General features: G+C 41.1%; 1 protein-coding gene across 4 annotated transcripts in view; it reads left to right on the top strand.

Moving 5' to 3' along the window:
• Positions 1-15,522, top strand: part of LOC100073168 (multidrug and toxin extrusion protein 2) — an 89,674-nt gene extending 74,152 nt beyond the window's left edge. For 2 of the 4 annotated variants that reach the window (XM_070228293.1, XM_023653613.2), the window contains 5 exons: positions 5,533-5,602; positions 6,538-6,670; positions 13,375-13,469; positions 14,496-14,550; positions 14,833-15,522. In XM_070228293.1, coding sequence (XP_070084394.1) covers positions 5,533-5,602; positions 6,538-6,670; positions 13,375-13,469; positions 14,496-14,550; positions 14,833-15,071 — 592 coding nt within the window. In that variant the 3' untranslated portion in view covers positions 15,072-15,522. Of the gene's footprint in view, positions 1-5,532; positions 5,603-6,537; positions 6,671-13,374; positions 13,470-14,495; positions 14,551-14,773 lie in introns of all 4 variants that reach the window. The other 2 variants (XM_070228294.1, XM_023653614.2) reach the window with 1 other exon arrangement.
• The last annotated feature ends 1,349 nt before the right edge of the window (positions 15,523-16,871 follow it).

Raw genomic sequence — 16,871 nt, 5'->3', positions numbered from 1 at the left:
ATGGGTTTGTCGTATATGGCCTTTATTATGTTGAGGTAGTTTCCTTCTATGCCCATTTTGTTCAGAGTTTTTATCATAAATGGCTGTTGGATCTTGTCAAATGCCTTCTCTGCATCTATTGAGATGATCATGCGGTTTTTATTCCTCAGTTTGTTAATGTGGTGTATCATGTTGATTGATTTGCGGATGTTGAACCATCCCTGTGTCCCTGGTATGAATCCCACCTGATCCTGATGTATGATTCTTTTGATGAATTGCTGAATTCTGGTTGCCAAAATTTTGTTTAGAATTTTTGCATCTATGTTCATCAGTGATATTGGCCTGTAGTTCTCTTTTTTCGTGGTGTCCTTGTCAGGTTTTGGTATCAGCGTGATGTTGGCCTCATAGAATGTGTTAGGAAGTGTTCCATCTTCCCTAATTTTTTGGAATAGCTTGAAAAGGATAGGTATTAAATCCTCTCTGAAAGTTTGGTAGAATTCCCCAGGAAAGCCATCTGGTCCTGGGGTTTTATTCTTTGGGATGTTTTTGATTGCTGTTTCAATCTCTTTCCTTGTGATTGGTCTGTTCAAATTGTCTGCCTCTTCTTGAGTGAGCTTTGGGAGATTGTAGGAGTCCAAGAATTTATCCATTTCCTCTAGGTTATCCATTCTGTTGGCATATAGTTTTTTGTAGTATTCTCTTATAATCTGTTGTATTTCTGCAGAGTCTGTTGTTATTTCTCCTCGCTCATTTCTGATTTTGTTTATTTGAGCTTTCTCCCTTTTTTTCTTTGTAAGTCTGGCTAGTGGTTTGTCAATTTTATTTCTCTTCTCAAAAAACCAGCTCTTTGTCTCATTGATCCTTTCTACTGCCTTTTTCGTTTCAATAGTATTTATTTCTGCTCTGATTTTTATTATTTATCTCCTTCTGCTGACTTTGGGCTTCATTTGTTCTTTTTTCTCTAGTTCAGTTAGGTGTTCTTTAAGGTTGCTTATTTGGGATTTTTCTTGTTTGTTAAGATGTGCCTGTATTGCGATGAATTTTCCTCTTAATACAGCTTTTGCTGTATCCCATATGAGTTGGTGTGGCATGCTATCATTTTCATTTGTTTCCAGGTATTTTTTTATTTCTTCTTTAATTTCTTCAATGATCCATTGCTTGTTCAGTAGTGTGTTGTTTAGTCTCCACATCTTTGTGCCTTTCTCAGCTTTTTTCTTGCAATTAATTTCTAGCCTTATAGCACTATGATCTGAGAAGATGCTTGTTATTATTTCAATTTTTTTAAATTTGTAGAGGCTTGCCTTGTTTCCCAACATATGGTCTATCCTAGAGAATGGTCCATGTGCACTTGAGAAGAATGTGTATTCAGCTCTTTCAGGGTGGAGTGATCTATGTATGTCTATTAAGTCCAATTGTTTTAGTTTTTCATTTAGCTCCACTATTTCCTTGTTGATTTTCTGTCTGGATGATCTGTCCATTGATGTGAGTGGGGTGTTGAGGTCCCCTACTATTATTGTGTAGTTTTTAACATCTTCCTTTAGGTCTGTTAATAGTTGCTTTATGAATCTTGGTGCTCCTGTGTTGGGTGCATAGATATTTATAAGCGTTATTTCTTCTTGATGAAGTGTCCCTTTGATCATTATATATTGTCCCTCTGTGTCTCTCTTTACCTGTCTTATTTTGAAATCCACTTGGTCTGATATGAGAATTGCAACACCTGCCTTTTTTTCCTTGCTATTTGCTTGAAGTATTGTCCTCCACCCCTTCACCCTGAGTCTGTGTTTGTCCTTGGAGTCGAGTTGTGTTTCCTGGAGGCAACAAATTGTTGGATCTTGTTCTTTAATCCATTTTGCCACTCTGTGTCTTTTTATTGGAGAGTTCAGTCCGTTCACATTGAGAGTGATTATTGATGCATGTGGACTTAATGCTGTCAATCTGTCGCTCATTATCTTGTTTTCCTGAGTTTCTTTTCCTGTGTGCTTTAGACTACCCATTTAATACTGCAATTTCTTATGCTGGGTTTCTTATATTTTTCCTTATCTATGATTTGTGACTCTGTTCTGTACTTTATTTTAGTGTCTCCCTTGAAGTTTGTATTTAGAATCTCGTGTATAATATAGTCTATTCTCTGGTGGTCTCTTACTTACTCGACCAATACTGATTTAGACCCTTTGCTCTTCCCCTCCTAAATAATTATTTTCATTTTTTATTCCAACTCGTCTTATTAATTGGTAGTTAGAGTGCTAAGATCGTCCTTGCTTTGGTAGTTTCCTTACCTTTACCCTAATGCTATAGTTGAATATTTGCTATCCTGTTCTGGTTCTATCCATCAGTCTCCCTAGTCTGTGGATTGTGTCCGCTTTCTCCCTTTTTTCTTTTTTTTCAAGTATGAGAGCCTTCTTGAGGATTTCTTGTAATGGAGGGCTTTTAGTTACAAATTTCCTTAACTTTTGTTTGTCTGGAAAAGATTTAATTTCTCCCTCATATCTGAAGGAAATTCTTGCTGGATAGAGTATTCTTGGCTGAAGGTTTTTATCCTTTAAGGCTTTGAATATATCACTCCATTCTCTCCTAGCTTGTAGGGTTTCTGTAGAGAAATCCACTGACAGTCTGATAGGGGCTCCTTTATAGGTTATTCTTTTTTTTTCCCTTACTTCCCTGAGTATTCTCTCATTATCATTCCTATTTGCCAACTTTACTACTATGTGCCTTGGGGTAGCTCTTTTTACATTGACAAATCTAGGAGATCTAAAACCCTCCTCTACACACATTTCTCCGTTGATCCCTAGATTTGGGAAGTTCTCTTCAATAATTTCGTTAAGCACACTTTCTGCTCCATTTTCCTTTTCCATATTCTCGGGAATTCCTATGATCCTTATGTTCTTACTCCTCATTGAATCCATTATCTCTCGGAGATTTTCCTCATTTTTTTTAATTCTTAGTTCTCTTTCTTCCTCTGTGTGGTGCCATTCAGCCTGTCTGTCCTCGATTATGCTAATTTTCTCCTCTATGTTGTCTACACGGGCATTCAGGGAATCCGTATTCTGTTTTATCTGGTCCATTGTGTTTTTCATCTCAAGTAATTCTGTTTGATTCTTCTTTATTATTTCAATCTCTTTTGTGAAGTAACTCCAGAACTTGGCTTGTTTCTCTATCTTTCTCTCTACCTCATTGAGTTTTTTGATTATAGCTGCTCTGAAATCATTATCATTTAGTTTACCTAATTCCAAGTCCTCAGGACTTAATTCTGTGTTTTTATTGTTTTCCTTCTGGTCTGGGGCTTTTATAAATTGCTGGATGGTAGAGGAGCGGTTTTTTCTCATGGTGGTAGAATTCAGTTGCAGTTACAGCCTGTCGCCACTAGATGGGGGTCGAGAGCGGTGTGTTAGCTCTCCGCCTTGGGGCAAGATGGCTGCGCCCACTGGCTTTGTTAGGGGGCAGGGGCTGTTACTCACACGCGCCGGTCTGGGTTCAGATCAGTTCTGTTCTCTGGTCTCCCAAGGCCCTTGATTTATAGGGTCCCCGCGGACGGAAGCTCTCCCCCCTGTCAGCGGGTCTCCACTGAATCAGCGGCAGGAGTCCTGGATGATCCCCTGGTCGCGCGGCCCCTCCCCCGCTCCTTCCCGACCCACGCCGCAGCGATCGCAGACTCTAGGGGAGGGAGCGATGTTCTCTCTACCCTTCCAGGGCCTCCGAAGGTGTAAAGCTAGGTTTATGATCTCCGCCTTCTTGGTATTGTAGGTCTCTAAAGAGCTGGGATTATGTTTATTCTCTGAAATTCAGTTCTTCCAATCTTTTGTTATATTTTGGAGGGGGGAGAATCCCAGGTCAGCGCACCCTGCCATTTTGCTCCTGGCAGCTCATAAAACCCTGATTTTTGGCACACAAGATCCTTATTGCCCAACTTGTCACCAGTCAGCCATGTCAGGAATGCAGGCAGCCATCCCTCCAGCTACCTGCTGTGGGAACCGGGGAACAGGAAATGGCAGCTACCATGCAAAACACGAAAATTCACAGATATTTACAAGCCTCTTTCTTCATCAGGCCCTCCTCTTGTCACTGTAAGTTTTCAGTTCAGCTCCAGAGTTCTGAAACAGTTGATTCCTACATTTCTTGCCAGTTCAATAGTTATTTTGGTTAAAAGACTGATTCTCAGAGCTTTCTATTCCACCGTCTTCAGTGATGTCACCTGGATATAAACTTTTCATATTAATCTGACTCTTTTTCCTTTGTAGGAGAAATTTTTTTTCTGGAAATCTTTCAGATATTCTTTTTGTCCTTGAATGTGGTTGGGTGCAGGTGAATCTTTTTTTCTTTTATTCTGTGTGGCAGTTTATAGACTTTCAGTCTGAAGCGTTGGATTTTTCTTTAGCTCTAGGAAATTTAGATAAATGATAGGACTTATGGATTAATCTGACATGTCTCTTCTCTCTCATTTTCTGTCTCTGTGTTTTGGGATATTTCCTCAACTTTATCTTCCAAATTGAAATTTAGTCTTTAGCTATGTCCATTTCATTATCCAGTCTTTAAATAGAATGTTTTATTTTAGTTTTCATATTTTTCATTTCCAACCACTTTTTCCCAATTGCTCCTTTTTCCTTAAATCCCTGTTGTTAGTTTATGAATATCTCTAAGAATGCTAATTATAATTTTTAAAAAATTTCTCTTTTGTTCCTTGCATTCTTTCTGTTTCCTTTTGTGTCAGCTGTTCTGCATGCTCATTTTGGTCTTTCTTTTCTTTCTTTTTCTTGTGTGCTATTAATTTCTTCAGTGTCTGGTGAACATGGGTTTACTGTTTGTATTTTTGAATGAAATATCACATTGTCATTTTCATTAGTAGAGATGGTGCACACATTAGGTAACTTTTCAGTCCTGTGGATCTGTTCCGAAGAGCTCCCTCCCCTGGTGAAAGGGTTGACCTCAGGCTCTGTCTAAATTGCTGGTGCCTGTCGACCAGCATGCTCCACCTTTAGGATGAATGGGAGAGAAGCAGGAAGACTTCCTTTGGGGAGAGTACTGTAGCTAGTTTCACGTGTTGCATCCACACTGGATCCATCCAGTGTTGTTAGTCACCTCCATCTCTGCTGTGTCTTTCTCCGGAGCCCCAGGACCCTCATTAGGGGCCTCCCCAGGCCGATCTTCCATCATAATTAGACAGAGCTCAGAGGATCCACGAGGAGGCAAATATCGCCTGTGTGAACACTGACCTTCAACTCCATTTTTGAAGAAGACTCCCTTATGCAGAGAGAGAACCATACACGGTTGGAAATGTGCTTCTTTTTCTTCCCAACCTCCACATTTTTATGCTTATAAACAAAACTTTATGAATTATCCTCTGTAGTGGCAGCCTAGCCATGTCCCTTTTAACCTAAATCCTAACTAACAACATTTAAATTAATGAGGTTTTATCGTGTACTCATGTCGTCAAATAGAAAAGTAGTATTTTGACCGAATTGAATGATCAATTTGTTAGGTTTTTCAGATCAATAGTTAATTAGTACTCCACTTAAATGTGATTTTGGGGTGACTGACTATTTTCTTGTCCTCCAACAGAGATATTGTTTCCCTTGTGAGCCAAGTGATGCCTGTTTTTGCTCCCTTTCATCTATTTGATGCACTTGCAGTGAGTATCGGAGTGATTTTACTGTCTAATATACATAGCAAATTTGTGTTTCTAGCTTTTGAATTAAATGTCTTTGATTTCATTTTTGAAAAGAGAGATCTCTTGCTTCAGGTGGTTTGAGCCACTTGTGGGAAAGATGGGCTACTTAAGAGTGTAGCATCTCCAGGTGGATAAGTTATCTGGTCTTCTCTGGCGCTTATCCTACTTCATCTGGGGCCTCAATGCCCTGTGTGACATCCTAGCCAAGTGATGAAGTGATCTCTGCCGTATCCTTCAAGGCAGGCCGTGAGCACTGAAAAGTCCTTCTCCGGGCTGATCTTCTGTAGATTTACAGGTACTTGAAGACCCTTCTGCTATCCCTTGGCATTAGCCCTTGAGGCTCATTCCCAGTTTCACCAGTTAGTCCTCATGACTTGATTTCTAGGTCAATTTGCCATCTTGCTTTTTCCCCCCAAGGAATTTCTTCTATTTGTCATTGTCACGCTAAAGATGTGGTACCCGTGATTGAACACTTGCTGTGGTAAGAATAATGTGGAAGAGAGCAAGGATTGTCGCCACTCTGGCTCTGAGCGGTTTTGAAGCCTTTAATTGCATTAATATTTTTCAGCCATGACATCGGACTAGATTCTGCTGAGACTTCCGTTATTGAAACCTCTACATGTTTTTTTTAACATACGCTATTACAAAATATTTTTAAATGGCTGAAGATTTAAATAATGCTATCTGATGGGTTTCTGATGAAAGCTGCAATATTTTGTTGTCGTTGGCATAACTTCAGAAGCAAAAGGTTTCCCTGGATCTCTTACACAATGTGCAATGCTTGTTTTGAAACATAACTATTTGCCTGTGTTCAAACTTGTGAAATATGGTTGTTGTATTCTGAACTTGATACAGCTGTGTGACTGCAACACTGCTTTTGGTTTTCCTCTCTTTAGGGCACCTGTGGTGGAATCCTGAGAGGTACAGGAAAACAAAAGATTGGCGCTATCTTGAATGTCGTTGGTTATTATGTGTTTGGTTTTCCCATTGGAGTATCTCTGATCTTTGCCGCTAAACTTGGGATAATAGGTATGTTTTTGATTCCTCAGTTACCTGCCTGCAGTCTCACTTGTGTTAAGATAACCTGCTTGAGATGTAAAGCAGTTGACTGGAAAATGGCCCCCGAGGAATTATTTTCTCCTCAAATAGTTTCTCAGTGTCTCCTCTGTGCAAAAAACTCTGGAAATGCAGTCTTGAACCAAATGAACATGACCCCTGCCCTCAGAATGAGATCAAGATTAAATAGTTAGTTATGCGATTATTCCATTTAGGTTAAGTCCTGCAGAGGAGAAGAGCTGGGTGCTGTGAGTGCCTCTGCGGGGTTGGAGGGAACATCTAAGCCCGACTGGCTTCCAGAACACTGCCCAAGGTAGTGATGCATCGGCTCCGACCTGAGATGTGGCTACGGCTACGTGGATGAGGTGAACGCCATCTGCTGAGAAACTCTTCTTTCCTCTTGAATGGGCTTGGCACCCCTGGTGAAAGTCAGTTGGCCATAGAGGTTTGGGTTTATTTCTGGATTTTCTTTTACTCCATTGGTCTGCTTGTCTGGCTTATGCCAGTACCACACTGTTTTGATTGTTGTAGCTGTGTAGATAAGTTTTGAATTCAGGTAGTGTAAGCTCTCCAACTTTGTTCTTCTTTTTCAATTTAGTTTTGGCTATTTGGGGCCCCTTGAATTCCATATGAATTTGAGAATCAGCTTTTCCATTTTTGCAAAAAAGGCTGGTAGAATTTTTAACAGGATTGCTTTGAATCTGTAGATTGCTTTGGTGAGAATATTACAATCTTAACAAGATTAAGTCTGCCAATCTATGAACACAGGATATCTTTCCATTAATTTAGGTCTTTAATTTCTTATAGCAATATTTTATAGTTTTCAATGTACGAGTCTTTCTTCCATGGTTAAATTTATTTCTAGATATTTTATTATTTTGGATCTATTGTAAATAGAAGTAGTTTCTTAATTTGCTTTTCCGATTGTTCATTGCTGGTGTATTAAAACACAGCTGATTTTTGTGTGTTGATCTTGTAAGTTCACTGAATTCATTTATTGGCTCTAGTATTTTTGTGTGTGTGGGTTCTTTAAGATTTTCTATATATAGGATCATGTTGTATGTAAATATAAATAGTTTTACTCCTTATTTTCCAATTTTAATGCCTTTTACTTCTTTTTTCTTTATTGTTCTGGCAAGAACTTATACAATAGAATTTTAACATTTTTCTACATTCTTCTCCAGTATTTTTATTTTTAATTTAAAAATAATAATGTAAAGCTATAACTTATAGGATGTGAGATAATAGTCATGAAGAGCGTTTGTCAGAAACATGCTAACCTTTTATGTACATTATCGCATTTAAATTTATGACAACTACAAAAGATGTGATCTCCCATTAGCTCCATTTCATACATGAAGAAGCTAAAACCTGAAGAGATTAAGTAATTTGCCCCACAGATAGTAAGTGCTGCGACAGGATTTGAACCCAGATAGTTGCCCCCAGAGCTGCACTTATCACTGCTATCTACGCATGTTGTCTCTCTCTTTGAGTTTCATAAATCCCTCAGTCATTCAACAAATGCTCACTGAGAACTAAACATGTCAGGGCCTCTGCTGTGTTAGACTCTGGGGAATATAAAGGGAAACAAGCAAGATCCTTGTCTTTTGTGAGTTCATACCCGATACTCTTGGTTTCTAATCCTCTTCTTGTTTTTTGGCACTTTTTTATGATCTTGAAATGTAGGCCTTACCAAGGACCAGGAAATGATCCTTTTGCTTTTCTTATTCTGCACTCTCCTCCTTGAAAGTCTCAGGGCTTCAACCCCCCATGCCAGTGGCTCTCAGATCTCCATCTCTGGACCTGACTTCATGCCTGAGCGCCTGATCTGTGTATTTTCAGATGTCCCAGGTATTTATGGGCTGGTCTCACGAACATCTCTGGCTCCTGGCCCCCTTTCTGTTCAGCCACCCAGCCTCAAGAACTCTGTCCCAGTCGTGCTGCCGAGTCTTACCAGTTCTATCTCTATAAGATCTTTCATATCTGTGAGGGATTTATGTCACTTTCAGACGGGAAGAGTTGGAAGTTTATAATGGCTGTGGCATTTATCCTAGCATTTATTATCTTCAGTAAACTGCACTGACTCAAATATTTCTTACTCTCATTAGGTGTTACCATTCAGCCCCTGTTTTCCTGCAGAGAAAGTGAGAGGAGGTGCTGGAGGCAGCGCCTGTTCTCCAGACACTTCATTTCTTCCTCAGGGGAATTCTTCTCTCCTAGGTTTCATCTCAGGATGGTACCAGATCTCGGTCTGTAGAGAATAAATGCACTGGGGCCCCAAGATGAAGGAGCCAACCCCGAAATCCACCTGCTAGTTGGTCCAAGACCTGGAGACCATCTGTGTTTTCATGCAATGGGTGCATCTCTGACACTTTCAGCTTTTATGTTCAAATATCTGAGGAACATTTGGGAAATGTTAGCTTCTGCTCAGGCATCTGTTTATCATTTTGCTCATAAAGCTTTTGCACATTTCTTTTTAAGGTTATCCCTAGACATTTTATCCTTTTGTGCCACTGTAAATGAGGGCTTCTCTTCCATTATATAATCTAAGTGGCTGTTGTTTGTATGTAGGAGGACCATTAATTACTGCATGTGAATTTTGTATCTTGTTACAATTCTGAATTCCTCTTATTTGCAGTAGTTTTCAGTTGATTCTCATGGGTTTTCCACTTTTATAACCATATCATCTACAAGTAATTTTATATTCTCCTTTCCAGATTTTATACCACTGATTTCTTTTTTCTGCCTAATGCCTCTAATAGTATCATAGATTGTGTGGTATTAGTGGAAATACTGTCTGTTCAGGTCTTTAGAGATAAAGCTCCCAGTGTTTTTCTACTAAATAGTGTGCTGCATTTGAGGCTGACATACACACACAGACACACACACACACACACACACACATAAATAAGTTAGTGTGAGCACGTTTTTAAAAATCATGTTCAGGAAGTATCCATGGCGTCTATTTCATTGAATGTTTCCAACAAGGTTGGTAGAGCGTTTTGTCAAATAACTTTTTAGTGCCTGTAGAGATGATCCTATAATTTTTCTCCTTAAATCTATTATGATGATAAATGATGATTAATTGATTTCCTCATATTGGACAATCTGGATTATTATGTGCTATTCTTTGACTTAGCTGCTGGATTCTGTTAACGTTGAAGAATTTTGCAGTGATATTTATAAGTAAGGTTTGTCTGTAGTTTTATTTTTTGTGTAAGCTTCCTTAGGTTTTGATATTAATGATATTAATGTTATACTCACTTCCTCAAGAGAATTAAAAATGTTCCCTTTTTGTATGCCCGGAACAATTTAAACAGTACAGGGGGGATCTGGTTTATAAAGGTGTGCTGGAACTCTTCTGTGAAGCTGTCATGACCTGGTTTTTGGCGGAGTTTATCCTTCTTACGGCTTTCTCAGCTTCTTCTCTGAAAAGCAGTATGTTTAGACTTTCTATCTTCTATTGGGACCCTTTAGCAAGCTATTATTTTTTTAGAAAATTTCCCATTTTATCAAGATTCTAGGGGCCGGCCCTGTGGCCGAGTGGTTAAGTTGGCATGCTCCACTTCCGCGGCCTGGGGTTTCGCCAGTTCAAATCTTGGGCACGGACATGGCACCGCTCATTGAGCCATGCTGAGGTGGCGTCCCACATGCCACAACTAGAAGGACCCACAAGTAAAAATGCACAACTATATACCAGGGGGCTTTGGAAGAAAAAGGAAAAATAAAAAAATCTTTAAAGAAAAAAAGATTCTAAATGTATAGAATTATACAAAATAATCTATTCTGTGCTTCGGGGGTAAGCTGCTATATGTGTTCTGCAGATCTATCCACATCTGCATTTTCTATAGATTTCTTTCAGTAACAATAAATTCTATTGTCTTTAGAAAAAAGTCTAATTAGAGGACTGACTGAATGCTGTAGGTGTATTCAAATAGCTCCTTTTGTTACAGAACCAGGTTCACTTTTGCCCGCCACCCAGAACCCAGACACCAAGACAAGATTGCAACAGAGAGAGGGTTTACTCACGAGGCAGCCACATGAGGAAGCGAGAGCATGAGCCTCAAACTCACTTCCCCAAAAAGAGGGACTCAGGGACATTTATGGGGTAGGGGCAAGGCGGTCTGAAACGTGGAGAGAGGTGATGGGAGGTGAGGGGAGGTGAGGTCATTGATGATCCTCGCAAGTGCAGTCAGACTCCATGCCTCGTCACAGGACCCGAGTTCACAAAATGGCGGCATTAGCATGAGCTGAGGGTGGAGTTTTTAGCCTCTTGACGTCGAAAGATCGCCTATTGGACATCTGCGTGGGCCGGTTGATGAGTTGGTGGTCTCCAAGCCCTGAAGTGGACAAGGAGTTCTGATTCCTGAAAACAGCTCACACACCCATTTCCATGGTGACCCAGGCTCCACAGAGACATTATCTGTAGGAGCCTAGTGGGAGTCAGAGAGCATATTGCCTAAGCAGCACAGGTAACAGTGGGCGGGTTAACAGCTAAATGCCATAATCGGTAATTGCAAAACGGAAAAAACTTTAGTACCAAGATACTTAGTCATCAATGGCTAACTCTTTGCCGATTTCACTTTTGTTCTGTATCCAATCAGGACATTTTACCGTGTAAAACATTTCAACTCTCTCCCCATTTCTCTGTGAAATTTTAATCCTGCTGCTGTCGTTAAGAGCCTTCCTGTGTCCACACAAACAGAGGTGCTTAGTTTCTTATCTTGACTTTTTGGAAGTGCTGTCATTTGGTGGCTTAATGAGTAACTGTCTTCAATGTCGTTTCTCTTTTTAATGACCAGTGCACGCTGGGAGCCTGTGGGGTATTTGGTGAATGTCAAGTTGGCCTTTGTTGTTCTCTGTTTGGGGCACAGAACTGGCGAGCCTTTATCACTGTCTCGTGTCTACCAAGCACTGTCCTAGACGCCGGGGAAATTCCCTTTCACCAAGTAGCAAGAGCCCCTGCCCCTGGAGTGGCTGAGGGTTTACCATTCAGCTTTCCCTAAAAAAAGGAAACAGTGAAAACCTCTCCCCTACAAGACTCTAAGCTCCTTTAGAATAAGGACCCATCAGATTTCCCTCTTTGTCCGCAAAAGTGCTTCTGCTTGGTCCACAGTAGATGCTCAGCTTTGTTAAACACTTTATTGTTATAATTCAACAATATGGAAATTTGGGGAAATGCATAAAATATACAGAAGAAATTCAATTACCTATAATTTCACTTCTCATATAAAAGTTGAGGCATTCAATGTATTTTATTCCAGTATTTTACAATTGTCTTTATTCCAGTATTTTTTCTGTCATCACAAATGTGGGATTATACTGAAAATATAGTTTCCCCCATCCCGTGTTAAAGACATGGTTTTTAGCATCTCTATAATATTTCTTTGTGTCATTTATTTAATGCCTCTCTAATAGTGGACATTTAAATTGCTCCTCTTTATAAATAGCAGTGTGATGAGCATCTGGGTATATGAATTATTGGCGATATTCCAGAATATTTCCTTCGGATGGGTTTCTGGGAGTGGAATCACTCCATGGAAGGGTGCAAGCTGTCAGTCCATCTACTTCTCAGCTGGAGAGGTGACACCCGGAGTCCAGGGGAGGACCAGCCTCAGTGGGCCTCTGCCAACGTGGGCCCCAGACATGTAAGGAAGGAGTTAGTGGACTGATTCTCAGTTGATCGCATATTCCATCTCTAACCAAAGCAGCTTGCCTTGTAGCGGAATTGTTGACGTGAGTGGATATTTTACAGCCACTTTGATATAGAATTAATATTTAAGTGATTTAAATCGTTTCTTCTCAGAACTAGAGAGGCATTGTTTAAACCCTTTTTTCATGGAGGCTGTATTGTCTGTAGTCTTTTCCACACAGCAGTGGGAGAGAGCGTTTTCAAAGTGGACTTCTGAAAACATCAGGTCTCAGGCACACTGGTCTGGAAGCTTTCAGCGGGTTCCCATTGGTCTTGGAATCAAACCTGGGTCCTTCGGGGCTCGAACGCCTGCGTGTCCTGCTTCCCTCACCCCCTTCCCTCCATCAGCCCTCCCCGCCCCCCTGCCCCACCCCCACTGGCCTTTCTGCTGCTAGGCCATGCAGGCTGGTCTCCTCTGGGCCTGGGCCTGCCCTTCCCTCTGCCTGCAGGGCCCTTCCTGGAGCTGTCACAGCTGCCTCCTGCCCATTCTGGTCTCCCCCCCAGAGAGCAGCCTGACCATCTTCTTGACTCTCAGTGGCCGCAGGCCATTATTGCAGCCTCTGCCCAATGTCTCCATGGCCCTTCTCACTCTGAAAGTGACACCTTTGTTTCCTTGTTGATTGCTCGTCTCCCAGTAGAATATGAGCTCCGTGAGGGTACTCTTCTGTCAGCCGGTGCACTTCTGTGTTTCTAGCACTTAAAACAATGCCTGGCACAAAGAAAGCCCGTAAATATTTGTTACATCAACGTGTAACGCAGCAACCAGTTTGGGGTCATTTTTGATTGTTCGCTGATAGAGTGATTGCCTCTGACAGATCGGCAGTAAGCTGGAGTCTAAGCCTGGTCCATGATTATCTACGGTTTGGGGGAGGTTAATTCAACTAAAGTTTACTCTGTGGATCCGGTAGTTCGGGAAGAGTTTTATCGTTGATGGGAACTGAACTGCAGCCAATCTAAACTCGTGATATTGATTTTGCACCCTTAGGTCTCTGGTCTGGATTGATAGTCTGTGTCTTCTTTCAAGCCGTTTTCTACATGGTGTACATCTTCAGGATAGACTGGAATCGAGTGGCAGAGCAGGTAAGAGACAGGTTGTCCTTTCAGAAATGTGGCTCCACTCGATCCTGTGACACAGAAAGGGATCTTTTAGGGTCAAAAGGACAGGAATGCCATTGACGGCATGACTCACTTGCAATCATGAAATATATCTAATATGGGAGTTGGCAGCAGAAGAAAGCCATATTTCAGCACATTCTCCTCTCAGTATTGAGTTGATTTAGTATCTATTAACCAAGGACTCAGCCTACATAAAAAAGGAATTAGCTTGGAAAGTGTTTTGCTGGTTGATGTAATAGTCTTAGAAACACAGCAGTGTGTTTCTTATTTATATTGGTTTGTTGTCTGGTTTGTAGGTCTCTTTTAAAAAAATTTCTCTTGGTCCTGGTTTCCTAAAAAGCAGGATGCTGAGTATCTGTGATGGGGGGAAGTACTTGTGGGCAGAACTACAACCTACGGGTAGAGGTTTGGGGTCTTGACCACATGGGCATCTCTGTGTTGAGTCGTGAGCCCTGTTCACTGCGTCAAGGCTCCAGATGAGATGGAGGGGAGGTTGGCTTGGGGGAGGTGCTGTTCATTAGCAGACGTGAGGATGCCACTGCTTCAGTTTTGACCACGCTCTCGGTTTCAAATCTCTTGATTTTCCTAATTGTGATGGTTTATGTCTTTCCTATTTTCAGTCAGATTTATGGAGGAAATAAAGTGTCCAGGACATTCAGTTGGACCATCAACTACCTATTAGATGATAATACCATTTATCTTTAAACTTTATTCCTTTTATCAGGGTTTGGGAACACTAGTGCATAAAATATGTTAGAGTTGCAGCTACAGCATCAAGTAGCTTTTTCAATCGTTATTATGAGCTGAGCGCTGGGGAGAACAGTGGTTGTCTGGTGTGTTCTATTGCTGTTGGCATTTTCAGGATGGAAAACACTGTGCTGGATGTTGCGATCTTCTAGCAATAGTTTCAGCAGTAGCTTAATTGAAGGTTTAACAGAGCACCAGCCTGCTGTGACTTATGCTCCGTTTACTCCTGTGCCCCCTTTCCAGGCACAGGTTCGAGCTGGGCTGAAAGGAATTAGAGAGACGGCGCGTCCCCCGACAGGTAACAGACAGCTTTCTTCAGGGTGCTCTGGTTCTGTCTTACAAGTCTGAAACTTAGTGAAGTCAGAGCTGCTTAGTTTCGCTCTTGCTTAATAAAACTTGTCTCTGGCCTAATTGAGAGATCAACTCTGGGTTCTCTTATGAAATTTCTTTAATGTAATTTTACATATACCAATTAGTGACTGACAGTCATTGTTTACAGTGTATTCTTGTCTAACCTTCAGTAACATCCCTTTACACAACCCAGTACGGAAGTAAATATCCTGCTGTTCTCTGGACACAGATCTACCGAGCCTGAGTAAAGAAGTAACCGACGGAGTGATTTTACCTGATGTCATCAGACCGGAGAGCCAGACCACCCAACTGATGATAATTGAAGAAAACAACCAGAATGCAATGCCCACCATTGGAGATGTTTTGACAAGGAGCCAGTTGATTTTCTATCGGGGAATAGCTTTAGCTGGTGCTGTAGCTGTTCTTTTAGCAGGAATTTTAACAAGAGTTTTCAACGACCGTGGCTAAAATAGAGTTATCGCCACCAACGGCTTATATGAAGCATGGGAAGTGACCTTGTCATTTGGACAGTGGTTCCACTCTCAACTGTGGGTGAAAGGTTATCGCAGATGTTTTCTTAGTTATTCCAAGAATCTGCACTATCCTCTTGACGATTAAGAAATGAGTTATAATTTTAAGTAAATTTTTCTCCCAAATGTTAATTCTATCATGGCTTTTAAATCTGTAAATTTGGTTTTCCCTGATGTAAGTGTTCTTTACTCTTTCTTGTATTGAATATCTTTCTTTTTCCAGGAAAGCAGTTCATTGTCCTCTAAAATTAATCGCTGATCTAGTTTTGTTTTTATTTCTCTGTTAATATGTTTAATCTTGTCAGTAAGGGTATATTAAGTGCCTCTTCCAGTCCTATTCAGGTAGTACCATATAAGCTTTTATAAAATAAACACCTTAAAATTTTAAATGTGTGCTGATAATATTTGGGGCTATAAAATCTATCTAAACAGTCACTTTTCGGTTTTTGCCTCATAATAAGTGTCTGTGGTAACTTTCATATTAACTGAAGAATAAATCTCTCTCCTCTGCTGCTCAGCTCACAGAGCGCTGGCAGTTATGGCCGCACCCTCCCAGCAGGAGATTTTTTAGAGCCTCTTAGAAGGAATTTGACTAACCCAAATAGAAGATCCTTAAAACAATTACTGATTTGGGGGGACTCCCCAACACCAGCTCACCAGATGACCGAGAGCGTAGCTCACAATTCCAAGCCGCCAAGTAACCAGTGTTCCCATTAGCTTGTCATTTCCCTCTCTGGGCACACCACCGTCCCAGCACCTCCATGTGTTCACCAACCCTGAAGTTCTATAAATCCTGCTGTTTAGAGGTTTTGATGGAGATCCCATTACACCGATATGATTGATTAAATCATTCGCCATTGGAGATTGAATTCCTCTCCAGCCCCTCTCTCCTTGTTAGAGGTTGGGAGATGGGGCTGAAAGTCCAACCCTCTAATCATATATTGGTCTTCGTGTTGACCAACCCCCATCCTGAAGCTATCTAGGGCCCACTTTATTAGCATAAATTTAGGTGTGGTTTAAAGGGGCTCATGATGAATAACAAAAGATGCTCCTCTCACCCCTATCACTCAGGAAATTCCAAGGGATTTAGAAGCTCTTGTACGAGAAACTGTAAACATGCATATCACAATAACACAAAGAGAAACACTGAACAAACTGAATATCAGCCACTCTTTTTAGACACATCGGAGAATTGAGGTCACAGGATAACTCCTGCCCCGCAAACTGGGGAGACAGACAGGTAGACACAGCTTACGAGAGCAGAGACAGCGGCGCCAGCACCTGGACAGGAAAATTTAAACTGTAATTGACAAATTGCTGGAGACTTAACATGGACAAGCTTGAGAGTTAAAGTTTTCAAGGGAGTCTTGTCTTAGGTGGGCCCCATGCTTCCATGAATTTTATCTTCAGCGGACCCATCAGGTGCTCAGGGTGTGGATTGGTTAAAATCCTTTCATGCCCCCACAGGAGGTGGGGGAAATGGAACCATTTAAAAATCTTCCCAGAGCATTCTGTGCTTTTAACCAAAGCCTACCATCAAGGAGAACTATTTTACCAGAGTCCACCTACCTCGGGTTTTATCACAGCCTATCTTGGTAGAAGGGAAATACCAGACTCCACCCCCAGCAGCCTTCCTCAAGGATGACGTGAAATAGCCAACTCTACTCCCTCTACCTTCCTCTCTCATCCTACGGGCTGTGGTGAAACTGAGAAGCATTCAGTAACCGTGTGACGGTAC

The sequence above is a fragment of the Equus caballus genome, chromosome 11 (assembly GCF_041296265.1).
Source record: "Equus caballus isolate H_3958 breed thoroughbred chromosome 11, TB-T2T, whole genome shotgun sequence".
Classification (NCBI taxonomy): domain Eukaryota; kingdom Metazoa; phylum Chordata; class Mammalia; order Perissodactyla; family Equidae; genus Equus; species Equus caballus.
Note: the sequence above shows the minus strand (reverse complement) of the source record. Positions and strands in the feature narration are given on the sequence as shown.